The sequence below is a fragment of the Myxine glutinosa genome, chromosome 11, assembly GCF_964187855.1.
Source record: "Myxine glutinosa chromosome 11, kmMyxGlut1.1, whole genome shotgun sequence".
Taxonomy (NCBI): Eukaryota; Metazoa; Chordata; class Myxini; order Myxiniformes; family Myxinidae; genus Myxine; species Myxine glutinosa.
Genome location: NC_136271.1, coordinates 127329198 through 127346076, shown reverse-complemented (window position 1 = coordinate 127346076; position 16879 = coordinate 127329198). Strand labels below are relative to the sequence as shown.

General features: G+C 45.4%; 1 protein-coding gene across 1 annotated transcript in view; it reads right to left on the bottom strand.

The window, feature by feature from the left end:
- Window positions 1-16879, bottom strand: part of EXOC4 (exocyst complex component 4) — a 314735-nt gene that overhangs the window by 189191 nt on the left and 108665 nt on the right. Inside the window, exon 6 of the mRNA XM_068131080.2 lies at window positions 13631-13826. Coding sequence (XP_067987181.2) covers window positions 13631-13826 — 196 coding nt within the window. The remainder of the gene's footprint in view (window positions 1-13630; window positions 13827-16879) is intronic.

Below are 16879 nucleotides of genomic sequence, written 5' to 3'. Positions count from 1 at the left end.
AAGAATTCTTGTTCTGCAGTGCCCTGGAAACAACGACAAAAGCTAACGCCGTCATGGAAAAAATGAAGTTGTTCTTTGATGCGGGAGGAATTCAGTGGGAGAATGTATGCGGTGTCTGTACTGACGGTGCTCCTGCCATGCTTGGTTCCAAATCCGGATTCCAAGCAAAAGTGAAGATGCTGGCACCACAAGCGAAAGGAACCCACTCTGTATGATTCACCGCTACGCCCTGGCTTGTAAGACTCTCCCTCTCTCATTGAAAAAAGTTCTTGAAGTCGAAATCAAGATTGTTAACTACATCAAGGCAGGGGCTCTCAACACCCGAATGTTCAAGGAGCTGTGCAAAGACATGAATGCGGAACATGAAGCGTTGCTGTACTATACTGCTGTATGCTGGCTTTCGAAAGGGAATGTTTTGAACCGCGTCTTTGAACTTCGTGCGGAAGTCAAACATTTCTTGAATCTTCAAGGGAAACATGACCTCCTGCAGCATTACAACGAATAATTGTGGAACGAACGACTTGCTTATCTTGCTGACATTTTCGAGCAGCAGAACCAGCTGAACCTCAAGCTCCAAGGAAGAGCGACTAATATTATTCTTTTCCACGATAATCTCAGAGGATTTGTTGCCAAGCTCCAAAACTGGCGCAGGAAAGTGAACACAGGAAACATTGCTATGTTCGAAAGAATGTCTGAATTGCAAGACAGCATGGGAAAAGAGCTTGATCCCGTACTGAAAAATGACCATTCTTGAGCATCTGCAGTCACTGGAACTAGAATTTCATAAGTATTTTCCTGATTTAGATGACAATGAGGCATAAATTGTGAGGAATCCTTTTTCCGTCAACCTTTGCATGGAGAGCATGCCGGAGGCAATGCAAGATGAATTCCTGGATCTCCGAAACGATTCATTTGCCAAAGATACATTCGAAGAGAAGAGCTTGACGGAGTTTTGGGTGGGAATGGGTCGCTACCCTAATATCAGCCAGATAGCTATCCGGGTGCTTCTGCCATTCTCGTCTACCTATCTCTGTGAAGCGGGGTTTTCCACGCTGTTGAATTATCAAATCGAAACAGCGTAATCGGCTCCACGTGGAAGATGACCTCCGCTGTGCCCTGACTGTGACTCAACCACGGATACCCCAATTGGTAGCTAAAATGCAATTTCAGCCATCCCATTGAGTTTTTAATTCACTTTTACGGTGCATGCACCGTGTCCCTAGTTTTGATTGCCTGAGTTGTTGTCGAATAGTTTCTTTTTGTGAGATTATAACACACTGCGTTAAATACAGACACAACAGAGGTTTTTAATTTTCACATATTCTTGACTTGGAACCTTTTCATACTGTTTTCTTGTGTGACAGTTCTAGTTTATGGTGTCCATAGTGTTGCTCCTGATAATATTAAAATCTCATATCAAACATGCATCATTCGAGCGACGTTGCTTTGTTTGCTTTTTCCAAAAACGATGTAGTTGGGAGCCAGTAAGGAACAGAAAAAAACCATGGAACTAAATGTTCATGTTGGCTACTTGGAATTCCTCATTTTCTGTGTAATAATTTACCAATTCTCATACAAACAAAATAGCTAATTAAAGGAAAAAACACCTCTCAGAATGCACCACAGAGCATCTATAAATCAAAACTTTTCTGGGGGGCATGCCCCCAGTCCCCCCTAGCCTGCTTACACGCGCTCCGCCGCTCGACCCTCGCAAAAGGGAGGGGAGTGCTGGGGATGTGCTCTGGAAGCCAAGGGGGCCATAACACAAAAAAGTTTGGGAACCCCAGCTTTAAATAAAGTAATAACGTTTTGGTAATGTTGTTACGACCACCACCACCTGAGGTGGACTGAGGTTATGTTTTCACCCGTATGTGAACATGATATCGCAAAAAGTTGTGCACGGATTTGGACGAAATTTGGGGGACAGGTTGGGTGTGTGGCAAGGACGAATCGATTTGATTTTGGTTGAGGTCCGGATCCAGATCCGGCTTGTCAGTGGATACAAAACGTAAACTGTTCAGCCTGGTGGAGGTATGCGGTTATGTGAAAACTGCATGGTTTACACATCAAAACCACATTCTTTGGATGAATTTACAATTAGGATCACAAATGTAAAATTGAAGAAACCATGCGGAAGCAACTGCAGAATGTTTCCAACAAGTTGGAAAATCAGATTGAACAATGGATTCGGGAAGATGGCGGTTATGTTGAAACAGACAATTTCACTTTATTGTGGAAAACAATTTATGAATTATGCTTTCACATGCCATTTTCAGTTTTGCTTCCATCATGTGTATATCAAAACTATTGAAGTTTAAACTTGCTAAAGTACTTACTAAAACACCCTGTATATTCACCAAAAGGTGAATCCGCACACGCTAACACACTCGACATCGTGAAACTCTCATTAGTTTGTTTATATTTTAACTTGGTGGATTTTTCACACCACATCTTTTAACTTCCAAAAGCTACAACTATTGGGGATGCCTCTTCCCGGTGGTTGTATCGCCCAATGCAAGTTGGGGGCCAAATCTTCCCCATTCTTCCATGCTGCCCGGATTCGTCAGGGCAGCACAGTCACAGTGCCGATCGCTCCCCATGGACCAGCCCGTTCCCTCTTGTGTCTGTCTCTGTCTGTCTCTGTCTGTCTGTCTATCTCTCTCTCTCTCTCTCTCTCTCTCTAACCCTGTCATGGCCCTGACTTCGTGAAGGCGGTGGTACACCATTCCTGGATGTGGGGGATCTCTGGGTCGCTCCTGCCAGATCAATCGGCTATCTCCGTGGTGTGGGCTCGTTCGAGAGAACTGTACGGGGCTATACTACAACAACAACAACACCAACAACAACAACAACTTCCTAAAGCTTCCAAAATCAACTGTGAATGCCAAACATTATAACTTGATGCTATCCAGATATCTTCACACCTGTAGCATCATCATTAGTATTTTCAAGCTGTGCTGACATCCTCAGACTGATAGATACTAACTATCACGTAAGGTCATGTTACCACCATGAGGCGTTGTACTTCTTGGCTTTTCGTTTACATTTTAACAACTTGCACTGAAAAGCACCAGGTCGATTCTTAGAGAACTTTCTGAAAACTACATTTCAGAAACTGAATCAACTGCTGAAAAACAATTGCAAAGGGTACAAAGGGGAAGCAAAAGGTAGTATGAATACAACAACACACAACAGGCATTTTCAGGCCATTTTCCCTGCTAGAGCGGGGGTTAGCCTTGCGGTCCCCATGACAATCTTCTCCATTTTGCCCTATTTTCTGCATCTCTCCTTGTTAACCCCCTTGCCCGCATTTCTTCTCCCACCATCTTTAGCCAAGTCTTTCTCGGTCTTCCCCATCCTCTACTTCCTTCTACATTCATTTCCATCACTCTTCTCAACCAGTCACTTTCATCCTTCCTCAACACATGACCAAACCATCTCAACCTGTTTCTCTTCACAGCATCCATCACAGGCTATATTCCCATCATTTTTCGCAATTCATCATTTGTCTTCCTCTCTCTCAACGATACTCAACACATCCACCGAACCATTCACATTTCCACTCTTTCCAGCCTTCGTTGCTGCTCTACGTTCATTACCCATGTCTCGCTCCCATAAATCATAACACTTCTCACACATGCAGCATACACCTTTCCCTTCAGCTTCAACGACACTCCCCTCCTCATCAGCACGCCATTCAGCTCCCGAAACTTCTTCCATGCACATCTCACTCCAGCATGAATGTATGAATAAGGTTTTAAAATGGTTTCAGAGCCAGAGACCACTCACTTGTAATTCAGACATAAGAAAACATGATTTTGGCTCCTTTTAATTACAGTGAACATAACTTGCATTACCGTGAAGTGAGGACGTATTTTTACTTTTTTCAGAGGGGAGGTTAAAAGGTACCAACAGAATGCCCCATAGCTCGTGGAATAAACACTTCGACGAACTTCTGGGCCTGCGCACAGAGTGTTCACCATTATCCCATATTCTATGACATGAGTAGTCTATATCGGATGTCCAAGGACAATGGATTTTTAAAAGGCATAAAAAGAAAGAAAAGTTTAGAAAGTCCATGAATAATGCAAATTTAATGGAAAAGTACAAAGAGATAAAATGAGACATGAATTGTGATTCGGTGATTAACATGAACAAATCCAATTTAAAATAGAGTGAATTCAATGTTGCGTCATCGTAAATCCTCAAGTTTCCAACCTCAAGCAGAGTTTAAAAATGACAGAGTTCCACAAAGTCTTTCTAAATTTTAAAAAAAATTCACCATTTTGGGTGGGGAGGGGAGGGATCCAAAAAATCGTTTCATATTTCATGCATCCCCCAATGTTGATTTTTGGGTTTTTTATTGGCCAATTTTGATGCCCGTAATTGCATTTTTTGTTTTTGTCCTTTTGACCCCTATCCAGGGCACAATTACAACTACATGTGGGCAGGGTACAGCCCAAAGTGGAGATCGGTTTCTGAGGTTTGGGACATGGAATGTAGGGACAATGACAGGGAGATCAGGAGAAGTGGTGGAAGTATTGGTCAGAAGAAGAGTGGACATATGTTGTGTGCAAGAGACGAGATGGAAGGGAAGTGGTGTGAGAATGGTGAAGGGTAGGAAGGGACAGAAATACAAGTTTGTGTGGCAAGGGTGCCTGCAGGGCGTGAATGGTGTTGGTGTCCTGTTTTCTGAGGAGTTTGTAGACAGTGTGGTGAGTGTGACTAGAGTGAGTGATAGGTTGATGATGGTGAAAATGATGATTGGAAAGCTCTTGGTGAACGTCATCTCGGGATATGCTCCGCAGGTTGGTCGAAGCGATGAAGAGAAGGACAAGTTCTGGTATGCGATAGAGAAGCTGATGGAAAACGTGAAAGATGAGGAAGTTGTTGTGGTAGGAGGAGACCTAAATGGACATGTGGGAAGGAGTATGGATGGCTTTAACGGAGTTCATGGGGGTTACGGATATGGTGTGAGAAATGGAGAAGGTGAAAGGATTTTGGAGTTTGCTGATGGAGCTGATTTGTTGATTTGTAATACTCAGTTCCAGAAAGAGGATAATAAGCTTGTTACATACACGTCAGGTGGGTCGACGACAACCGTTGACTACCTGATGGTGCGTAGGCGAGATAGGGGGCACCTCCGGGACACAAAGGTGATCCCGGGGGAGGAGGCTGTTTCACAGCACCACTTGGTTGTCTGTGACGTAAGGGTGAAAGGTGCGAGGAGAGCTCGGCGGGTGAAGTACCAACCGAGAATGAAGGTGTGGAGGTTGAAAGAGGTGACAGTAAGGGAGGCATTAAAAGAGAGGCTGAGTAGGGTCGAGGATGATGTGGTTGAGCTTGAAAGTGGTTGGATGTCAATGAAAGCTAGTCTGTTGGGAGCCGTTGGTGAGGTATGTGGATGGACAAAAGGACCACCGAGGCACTCGGAAACATGGTGGTGGGATGATGAAGTTGGAAAGAGGATTGACGAGAAGAGGAAGAAGATCAAGGAGTGGCAGAAGGCGAAGGGTACGGGAGCAGAAACAGCAGAGCATGAAAGTTATAAGGCAGCCAGGAAGGCTGCAAAGAAAGAGGGAGCAAAGGCGCAGGAGGCATGCAGGAAAATGTTCGGGAAACGCTTGGATTCGGAAGAGGGTCAGAAAGCAGTATTCAGGATTGCAAAGCAGATAGCGAAAGAGAGGTGTGATGTGATGGGGGTGAGTTGCTTGAAGGATGAAGTGGGACAAATTGTTGTCGACAATTGTTGGTGAGGAATTAAAGGAAGATGGAAAAGACATATGGAAATGCTGTTGAATACAGAGAATGAATGGGATGGCAACATAGAGAGTAACCCAGTTTTAGGACCGGCAGAGAAGATAACTGAGAAGGAAGTTGAGGAAGCGATAAAAGCAATGAAGGGTAGAAAAGCGGGAGGGCCTGATGTTGAAGATATGATGGGAGATATGTTGAAGGCAGCAGGAAGTTGGGGTGTGAAGAGAATGACAGAGATCTGTAATCTGGTGGTAGAAGAAGGCCGCATTCTAGTGGATTGGGAACTGAGTACCCTCGTCCCTCTATACAAGGGGAAAGGTGACCCTCTGGAGTGTGGCTCGTACCGAGCGATAAAGTTATTGGAGCATGGAATGAAGGTATTGGAAAGGGTGTTGGAGAGGAGGATAAGGAAGAAAGTGAAGATCGATGAAATGCAGTTTGGATTCATGCCAGGAAGAGGAACGACAGACGCGCTTTTCATTGTGAGCCAGTTGCAGGAGAAGTACATGGAGAAGAGGAAGAAGTTGTTTCTTGGGTTTGTTGATCTCGAGAAAGCATTCGATCGGGTTCTACGCAAAGTATTGACATGGGCATTGAGGAAGTTAGGAGTGGAGGAATGGTTGATCAGAGTAGTGATGGCAATGTACAAAAGAGCGCGCACAGCTGTAAGGACGAAGGACGGGAACAGTGGTGAGTTTGAGGTGAAGGTGGGAGTGCATCAGGGGTCGGTACTAAGTCCACTACTATTTGTAGCTGTGATGGAGATGCTGGCTCAGAACGTAAAGGAGGGTTTACCGTGGGAGTTGTTGTATGCAGATGATCTGGTGTTGATTGCGGAAAGTATGGATGGACTGAAGGAAAAGATGAACACGTGGAAGGAATGTATTGAGACAAAAGGTCTGAAGGTGAATATCGGAAAGACGAAGGTGATGGCAAGTGGTAAAGCATGTGGTGAGGTGGAAAGAACTGGGAAGTGGCCCTGTGCTGTGTGTAGGAAGGGTGTCGGAGTGAACTCCATTCAGTGTACAATGTGCGCTGAGTGGGTTCATAAAAAATGTAGTGGTCTGAGAGGGTCATTAACCAGTGTGGCAGCTACATTCAAATGTAAGGTGTGCACAGAGGGAGCTGCAGATGGAGGAAATGTTGAGTTGGATCTTGGAGACGGCGTGAAGCTGGAAGGTGTGAAAACATTTTGCTACCTCGGAGACATGCTGAATGGAGAAGGTGGATCAGACTCGGCAACGGTTGCTCGAGTGAGATGTGCATGGAAGAAGTTTCGGGAATTGAGTGGCGTGCTGATGATGAGGGGAGTGTCGTTGAAGCTGAAGGGAAAGGTGTATGCTGCATGTGTGAGAAGTGTTATGATTTATGGGAGCGAGACATGGGTAATGAACGTAGAGCAGCAACGAAGGTTGGAAAGAGTGGAAATGCGAATGGTTCGACGGATGTGCGGAGTATCGTTGAGAGAGAGGAAGACAAATGATGAATTGCGAAAGATGATGGGAATAGAGCCTGTGATTGATGCTGTGAAGAGGAACAGGTTGAGATGGTTTGGTCATGTGTTGAGGAAGGATGAAAGTGACTGGTTGAGAAGAGTGATGGAAATGAATGTAGAAGGAAGTAGAAGACGGGGAAGTCCGAGAAAGACTTGGCTAAAGATGGTGGAAGAAGAAATGCGGGCAAGGGGGTTAACAAGGAGAGATGCAGAAAATAGGGCAACATGGAGAAGATTGTCATGGGGACCGCAAGGCTAACCCCTGCTCTAGCAGGGAAAATGGCCTTTAAAATGCATGTTGTTGTTGTTGTTGACCCCTATCCAGGGTGCCAAAAGTGTTACATCTCTCACACCTTCGTTCCATGTGGCCATCATAACTTTATTGCCATGTGGCGATCATCACAACCAAGTTTGGTGAATTGCTGCACAACCGTTTGGGAGATAACGTGGCGGACAGACAGACCATTTTACAATGACCCCCACCCCCCTCCCGGTCTTTTTTTTTTTTTAAGCGCGAAGACTATTAAGTGTGTTGATGGCAAGATTCACATTGGAGATTCCCAAGTTCATCAGAAGTCCATATGCGATGCAGACCTTCTCTGGAAAAGTTATATTTCACCTTCAGGGGGACACCATTTGTCACTTAACTTGTTCGCTCAAGTGGACCGAGTTAGGAGCAGCATAGCCATGAGCATCCAATTCGAATTTACACCTAACATTTGCAACAGAGTACTGTACTGCACTGTGCTGTATATCATTCCAGGATTGGACCGAGAAGCTGTTCCCGAAGATACAGCGATGCTTAAACAGTCATCTACTTCCGGTCCTTAGACCTTAGGTCTACAGAGACTTCCGCTTCCGGTCCGGTCTGGAGAGGACGCTGGCGTTACTTGTTCGCCGCTTCTCCGACTGGGCCATTGTACATAGTTTGCTTTTCTGGTGGTCGTGGCGGATTTTTGACCGTTGGGTCTGCCCTCTGCTCGGTCCCGGCTCTGCTCCTGGCTTCGCCTGCCCGGCTCCTCCACTGTTTCCTCAGGCCCGCTCCCGTTGTTTGCGGCGGTGGCTGTTTGCCGCTGTGGTCTTGATTAGCGGCTGCAGTCGTTTGCCGCTGCGTTTGCCGCTTTGCCTCCTCGACCTTGGCCTCGTACTCGTCCCTTCGCTCCTGCCTGGCATGGCTCTGAGGTACTCCGCCGCAAGGCTTCTTCTGCTCAATACCCGCTCCACCCCATCATGCATCTCTGCCATCAAATCAAATGGACTCCTCCGACGACCCAGGTACATTCACCGTGGCTCCGGTCGTAAGTTTGTTTATTTGCAATCAGGTCACTCCATCCCCGTCCTCTGGTCGGCTCAGCGCACTCTCACTCTTCGTCCCAGCGCACCTGGTCACAGCAACGCACACGATCGCACCTCCTGCCTACGAACCCTGGCTAAATCACCTGAATTCATCCCTGCTATTCAAAACAACATCAAGCTCACCCTGTTCAACACCCGGTCCCTCAACAACAAATGCCTCATCCTGAACGAATACATCCTGGATAACAAACTGGACTTTCTCTGTCTCACCGAAACCTGGCAACAACCTCTGGACTACTACACACTTAACCTCACCACACCCAATGGATATTCCTACGTCAATAAACCACGCTCGGAGGGTCGAGGTGGTGGAATTGCCGTTATCCACCGTCAAGACATCAAGACCAACCTCATCTCCATCTCATCTGCTCCATCATTTGAACACCTGGCTTTAAAACTCTCTGGTCACACGCAGTCAGTCATGGCTGTCGTCTACCGCCCTCCCAAACCACACCCATCATTCCTGTCTGACTTCTCCTACTTTCTGACCCAGCTATGTTCCCTCTCCCCCTCAATCCTCCTCCTTGGTGATTTCAATATCCACATGGACTCCACTGACTCCACAATAACCACTGACTTCACTGATTTACTCACCTGCTTTAACCTCACTCAACATGTCGACTTTCCTACCCATATCCGTGGTCACATTTTGGACCTTGTCTGCTCCACTGGATTAAATTTGCACCATCTCTATGGCTCTGACCTCACCCTCTCTGACCACTTAGCCATCACTCTGACCATCAACATCCCCGCCCCAACACCAAGGCATTATCGCACAATCAACTTCCGTAAGCTAAACGCTCTTTCACCTACCTCATTCTCATCCACCCTCTCTGAAAAAATGTCCACTTCTCCCTTCATTGACCTCCACACCCCTTCTGACCTCACTGACTACTACAACCACACTCTCTCCTCCTGCCTTGACCAGCTTGCGCCTGTAAAAACCAAAACAGTTTCTTTCACCCATTCTGCTCCCTGGTTTACCCCTGAACTCCACCTGATGAAAACTCGTGCTCGCCAACTTGAAAGACTCCGCAATAAAACGGGTCTCACAGTTCACTCCCAAGCCTACAAGGACCACCTACAACACTACAAAGATGCCCTCTCCCGCGCCCGCTCTGCCTACTACTCTCAAATTATCCACTCTGGCTCCGGAAACCCAAAAGCACTCTTCTCGACAATAAACAAACTCCTCCGCCCCCTGAACACCACCACCCAGTCATTCACAGTAGACAACTGCATCTCCTTCCTCTCTTTCTTCCAACGCAAAATTGACAACATCTACAACAGCTTGACCACCGCCGCACCCGCTCCCCCTCCAACCACCTGCCCCCCCTTGTCCTGCCATCCCCTGTCTCGGTTCTCCCCAATCTCCCCTACTGACCTCTCTGAACTCCTCATAGGAATGAAAACTGCCACCTGCACTCTTGACCCCATCCCCTCCAGCTTTGTCAAAGCCTCCCTCCCTGCTCTCTCTCCACTTATCATTGCAACAATAAATTCCTCCCTGTCTACAGGCATCGTCCCACCTTCCCTCAAAATTGCTGCTGTTACCCCCATTCTAAAAAAACCTGGTCTAAACCCTGACACCCTAAACAACTTCAGACCCATCTCCAACCTACCCTTTCTGTCAAAAGTTTTGGAACGCGCTGTAGCCACTCAACTCAAACATCATCTCTCTGCCAATAACCTGTATGAAACATTCCAATCCGGATTCCGGTCCAACCACAGTACTGAAACTGCTCTCCTCAAAATCACCAACGACCTTCTCCTCTCCTCTGACGCTGGCAACCTCAACATTCTCGTCCTCCTCGACCTCAGCGCTGCCTTTGACACCATCGATCACACTATCCTCCTCACCCGACTTGAATCCACCTTTAACGTTACCGGCACTGCCCTCTCTTGGATTAAATCATACCTCTATGACAGATGCCAGTTCATCTCCATCAATAACTGCAAATCCCCCACTGCTCCCCTCCCCCAAGGTGTCCCCCAAGGTTCAGTTCTTGGCCCCCTCCTCTTCATCCTTTACCTGTCCCCGCTCGGTCACTTAATCCGCCGTCATGGTCTCCAATTCCACTGCTTCGCCGATGACATCCAGCTTTTCATCTCCACCAAGTTCGTCTCCACCGACACCCACTCTATCCTGACAAACTGCATCACTGAAATAAAATCCTGGCTTCAAATCAACTTCCTCAAGCTTAACTGTGATAAATCTGAAATAATCATCATTGGCCCAAAAACGCTCACAAAATCCACCCATAACTTTGCCCTCAACATCGACGGTATCCCAGTATCCACCTCCCCTCACATCCGGAATCTTGGCGTCATCTTTGACCAAACCCTTTCCTTCGACAAATACACTAAACAGATCACAAAGTCAGCCTTCTTTCACCTGAAAAACATTGCCCGTCTCCGCTCATCCCTCTCCTCCACGGCTGCAGAAACCCTCATCCACGCCTTCATCACCTCCCGTCTGGACTACTGCAATAGCCTCCTCTATGGTTCACCCTCAAAAATCACCAATAAACTCCAATACATTCAGAACTCCGCTGCCCGTCTACTCACCCATTCCCGGACCCGTGACCACATCACCCCCGTCCTTTACAAGCTTCACTGGCTCCCCATCCCCCAGAGAATCCAGTACAAAATCCTCCTCTTGACATACAAAGCCCTCCATAACCTGGCCCCATCCTACCTGGCTGACCTCCTCTCCAGACACACTCCCACCCGCAACCTCCGCTCTGCTGGTACAAACCTCCTGACCTCCTCCATCCGGACCAAATTCAGATCCTGGGGGGACAGGGCCTTCTCCATCGCTGCGCCCACCCTCTGGAACTCACTACCTCACACCATCAGAGACTCCTCCTCACTCACCACATTCAAAACATCACTAAAGACCCACCTGTTCAACACTGCATTCAACATTCAACCCACAGCATTTAACCCCTGACTATCTCTTCTCCTTCTCCCTCCTTTTGCTTTAAATATTTCCCTATTGATTCTTGTCTTTTTTGAAATTGTTGTTTTCATGTATTGTTATGCATTATGTTTGCCACTCTGTCAAAGCGCCTTTGGGCTTCTGGAAAAGCGCTATACAAAATAAATGAATTATTATTATTATTATTATTATCTATGGTACATGAACATTGGCAAGCTTGCTTAGACAAGACAGATGCTGAGATGACACTGTAGGAAATTTTTGTTCACCATAAGCCAATCTTTCAGCAATTTTGGAGATTCCTAAGGAAACAATCAGAAACAAACCTGTTTGCATCTCTTGCCTTAATAGTGCAAGACAATCGCCTTCAAGGTCTAATTTACACTTGTGCCGATAGAGGTTTGTCCCTGATTGCAACTGCATAGTTAACCTCAGATTATTTGTGGGACAATGATACACTTACTGTGTAAAATGACAATTTTGTATTGGTTTGTAAATTTAATTCGTGTTTTACGTTTTTGCCTACGTAGGAGGAGGCCCTCCTATGGTGAAAATTTCATGTCAATCGGACCAACGGTTGCCGAGAAAATTAATTTTTAAAATGCAGACACTGCAAATGCAAAATGCAGAAAATATGACGTACGGTCATACCCGAATGCTTAACCCTGCCGTTCGCTTCGCGAGCGCAGGGTAACAACGACACATACATGTCATTTTAACACATTTCCTTCTCAGATTCAAGCAATATTTACTGGCAATTGGGGTCATTAAGACATACTAGTGCGTGCCCGTACATGCGGGGAGGTAAGTACGTGGACATACGTACGTTGACATACGTACCAAAAATAAGGCCTCACTGTCCGGAAGTTCGCATATCGCAGTTACGATTAATCGCAAATTAGTTTTAATGGCCAATTCTTCAATTAGCGCCAACATATTTTGCCATTTTGCAATTTCATCGCAAGGAAAAGCACAAAGAGAAGAGAACAACAAACACACATGCGGTTCCTTCGCTGTAGCTTGACCGTACGTGCAAAAAAAAAATTAAAACTTTCATCGTTCCTTCGGTCTTCGCTCTCGTCCTTCGCTGTTCCTTCGTTCACGTGCGTGGCCGTACGTGCAAACAAAAAACGTATGTTTGCTAAATAAATGGCCCATTTCCTTCGGTCTTCGCTCTCGTCCTTCGCCGTTCCTTCGCTCTCGTCCTTCGCTGTTCCTTCGTTCACGTACAAAACGTATGTGTTTGCTAAATAAATGGACATAACTTGGTAACCACTTGTCCGATTAATAGCAAACCTTGAAAAGGCACATCCTCAGGTCCCCAGCAATATAACTGGCAAGTTTCACTTAGATCGGACCAGTGGTTGTCGAGAAACAGCGGTCACAGACATACACACAGACAGACACACAGACACACAGAGATTGCTTGCATTATGGAGAGATAAACAATCAGCTATCGTTTGTTGTAATAGTTACCTGCACCACCGAAAGTGGACGGAGGTTAAACGTTTTCACCCCCGTTTGTCTGTTTGTCTGTGTGAGCAGGCTATCTCAAAGATTATGGACGGATTTGGACGAAACTTGGTGAACAGGTTGGGTGCCTGACAAGACCGAATCAATTCGATTTTGGTGAAAATCTGAACATGGATTCGGATATGAGAATTATTTAATTTAAGTGATTCTTCACCATTGAGAGATCGGGCGAAAAGCAATATATAACATGATATTTGAAAAAGTTGTGGACGAGTTATGACTAAAGTTGGGGGACGAGTTTGTTAGGTAACAAGAACAAGCCATTTAGATTTTGGTTCAGGTCCGAATCCAGATCCGGCCTATCAGCGCGCGATACAAAACAAACTGTTCAGCCTGGCGGAGATATGCGCTCTCTCGAGTGCCGTTCTAGTTCTTACCTGAAGCTGTAGGTTTGAAATATTGCAAATTAAAGATCATTCACAATGGAAAAGGATAACATGTCCATGATAAGATAGCAATAGCAATATGCATGCTCTGCTATAAGAATGGTTACCCCATCACCCTCTCAGCAATGTCTTTAAAATAGAATGCAACAGGAAGAAAGGCACCTGCAGTACAGCTTGAATCTTCGCCCAGACATCTGCCATATCATAGAGACGAGTGTTGGCAGTCGCTGTAGACTCATGGATGTAGCTTGGAGTATTTAAAGAACTCGCCTGCTTCAAGTATGAAAGAACGGTGGCATGGGCAGCTGCCACGCAGCGAAATTTGACAAACAGCAGCTCCATGAGCCCCAGGAGCAAACTGCACAAAACAAAAAGGAAAACCACTGATCATTTCATACAATTTAATGCACTTATTCTTTTAATAATTAATACAAAACCACTATGTCTAAATACCATTTTCTGGGAGTGTTCTTTTCGGTTACCCAAATTGGCCTGTTTGGTATTTCCATCTGAAAGCTCACGGCACGTGAATGCGACCTGAGGTTCAGATCACACAGTGTTTTTTTGTTGCAGTCCTCTGACGAGTCCCAAAGTCACCAATAAAATATGGAATATATGAGGATTTGCACATTTAAATATCTATAAAGCTCATTTGACTTTTTGCTCCACCAAATAACAGCAAACCGGAGTTGAGTAAAAGGGTAGAAATTCAACAGATGCTGTGATAAATAACTACCTCTGTCGGTTTGAATGTTTGAAAGAGAATAGACGTCTGGATCAATTTTTGAATTAAATTTAAATCCTGATTTATATATATATATAAACGCGAGTTGTCTGTGTGTCCGTGTTTTATTCAGAGATGGCTGAACTGATCTTCATCAAACTTTCAGAGGTTCATCAGTGAGTGCCTGGGGGTGTTTTAGGCACAAAAAAAAATTGGAAAAAAAGTTCGTTTTTTTTGGAGTTAAAAAAATAATAATAATAATAATAATAATAATAATAATAATAATAATCGCTCGATAGTGCCGAAGCCTTTTTAAATTAATAACAGTTATAGAAGCCTTTTTAAATTAATAACAGTTATACACAAGTACACATTCGCATAAATAAATACAAAACAATTACCAGACATTTGAATACAAATAAATCAAACAATTCCAGAAGTGTACAAATTTGGTAGTATGGCTTCTTCTTCTTCCTGATCGGCATCACACTTAACTCGGAAACGTGAGCCACATTCACTCAGAAACATGAGCCACATTCACTCAGAAACGTGAGCCACATTCACTCAAACGTGAGCCACATTCACTCAAACGTGAGCCACATTCATTCAAACGTGAGCCACATTCACTCAAACGTGAGCCACATTCACTCAAACGTGAGCCACTCCCCTTCCTCGCCTGCCTCCCCCCCTCACCCTCCCCTCCCCATCCTTTTCCCCTCCCCATACTTTTCCCCCCCTCCCCCCTTCCCCTCCCCTCCTATACCCCTCCCCTTCCCCTCCCCTCCGAGATATAAATTATCTGTAAAAGAGCTTCCACTTCTGACTACTCCTTCCCCCTCTCCCCATCCTTCCCCCGCTCCCCTCCTCCGCCCCCTCCCCTTCAAGATATATATTCTCCGTAAAAGAGCTTCAACTTCTGACTACTCCCCCTCCCCATCCCCTTCCCCTCCTCCCCTCCCCTCCCCCCCCCCCCCCCCCCCCGTTACCCTCCCCTCCCCCGCCCGGCAACGCCGGGTACTTCTGTTAGTTCTTCTATAAACCTTAGATGCTGTAATAACAATAATCCTTTGCACAGCTGTGAATCAACCATCTTCTTCTTTAACAGACACAATTATTCCCACGTTATTGTGGGGTTAGCCATGGGGAGCTTGGCCCATAGTCTTCCACGAACCAACTGGCCAGGCCTGACGTTCGACTTAGATTAGGGCAGGAATTTGCAATTTGTTCATGGTGCCGGCGATAACTCGTCTACTTTTCGTGAAGGACACCGTGGGATCTTCAACTTCCATCAACTAATGCTGGTGGATGGGACAGTGGAACACCCATCTTAACGTCCATTCGATGGATGACACACACGTTGATGAAACACTCTGCCTGTGAAACACCAGGGTGACAGTTTGTAGCTGGGTCAGAAGCAAAAACAGGCTAGACAGCCGAGACGCGAGCGTGCGTACTTCTAGGACTCTGGTCATCCTGCCAGCCCTCTATGCACAGCTGTGAATATACAAGTCAATTTGCCTGCACAATAGGAGCAAAATCAGCATAATTGCTAGATTGGTGGTTGAAAAGAAGAAAAAAAACATCAAAATGGTCTTTAAGTGGCCACATTAAAAAATAAAAATAATGACCGCAATATCGTCACAACCTGCGACAAAATCCAGTAACGGGCCGATTGGGAAACAGGCATTTAAAGCGCTCTTAAAAGATGAACAACACAACTGGGAAAAACACATTTAATGCTTCGTCATCGGAAGCAGCTCCCCCGCTGTTTTCTCCCACGTGTTTTCACTGCCAGTTTCTGCTTCATTTTTGCTAAACCTTGGGAATCTTCAGTCCTTCCTTCATTGGTATCTTGTACCCCTGGCACAGTCGGTCTGTGTTCACGGCCCGCCTAATGAGATAATATAAAGTTATTGAGTACATTTGCACAGGAAATGCACGCGAGGTGATATATCATTTCAACCGTTGACATATGTAATATGAGTGCGAACCCATTAGGTTTTTATGCCTCCATTGACAAAGTCGCCGGAGGCATTATGTTTTAAGGTTGTCCGTCCGTCATAGGTTTTCGTCACCAAGATAACTTGAGAACGGCTTAAGGGATCTTAGTCAAAGTTGGTGCAGGTATGAATAATGAGGTAAAGATGAACTGATTAGATTTTGGGGGTCAAGAGGTCAAAGGTCAAATGTCAGACCAGAGGTTGTGTTAGGTAAAAATCCTATTACCACGATAACTTGTGAACCAGTGATGGGATTCTGACCAATCCCATCATATGTGTTCTGGGTTGTCATTGTCAAGTAGTAACCCCTGGTTTGGGGCCAATAGGTCAAAAATTGGTACACTTATGGAATATGATGCAAAGATGAAATGATTAGATTTTGGGGTCAAGAGGTCAAAGGTCAAAGTGTAGTAGGTCTATAACTTGAGAATGGCTGAGGTGATCTAATTCAAACTAGGTACGCATAGGTTTAATGATGTAAAGATTAACTGATTAGAATTTGGGGCCAATAGGTCAAAGGTCAAAGTCTGTTTGTTATAGGTCTATAACTTGAGAATGACAGAAGTGATCTAATTCAAACTTGGTACAGGTATGTATAATGATGTACAGATTAACTGATTAGACTTTGGGATCAAAGGTCAAAGGTCAAAGTGTGTCCATCAAAATTTCGTGTCCCTCAGACCAAAA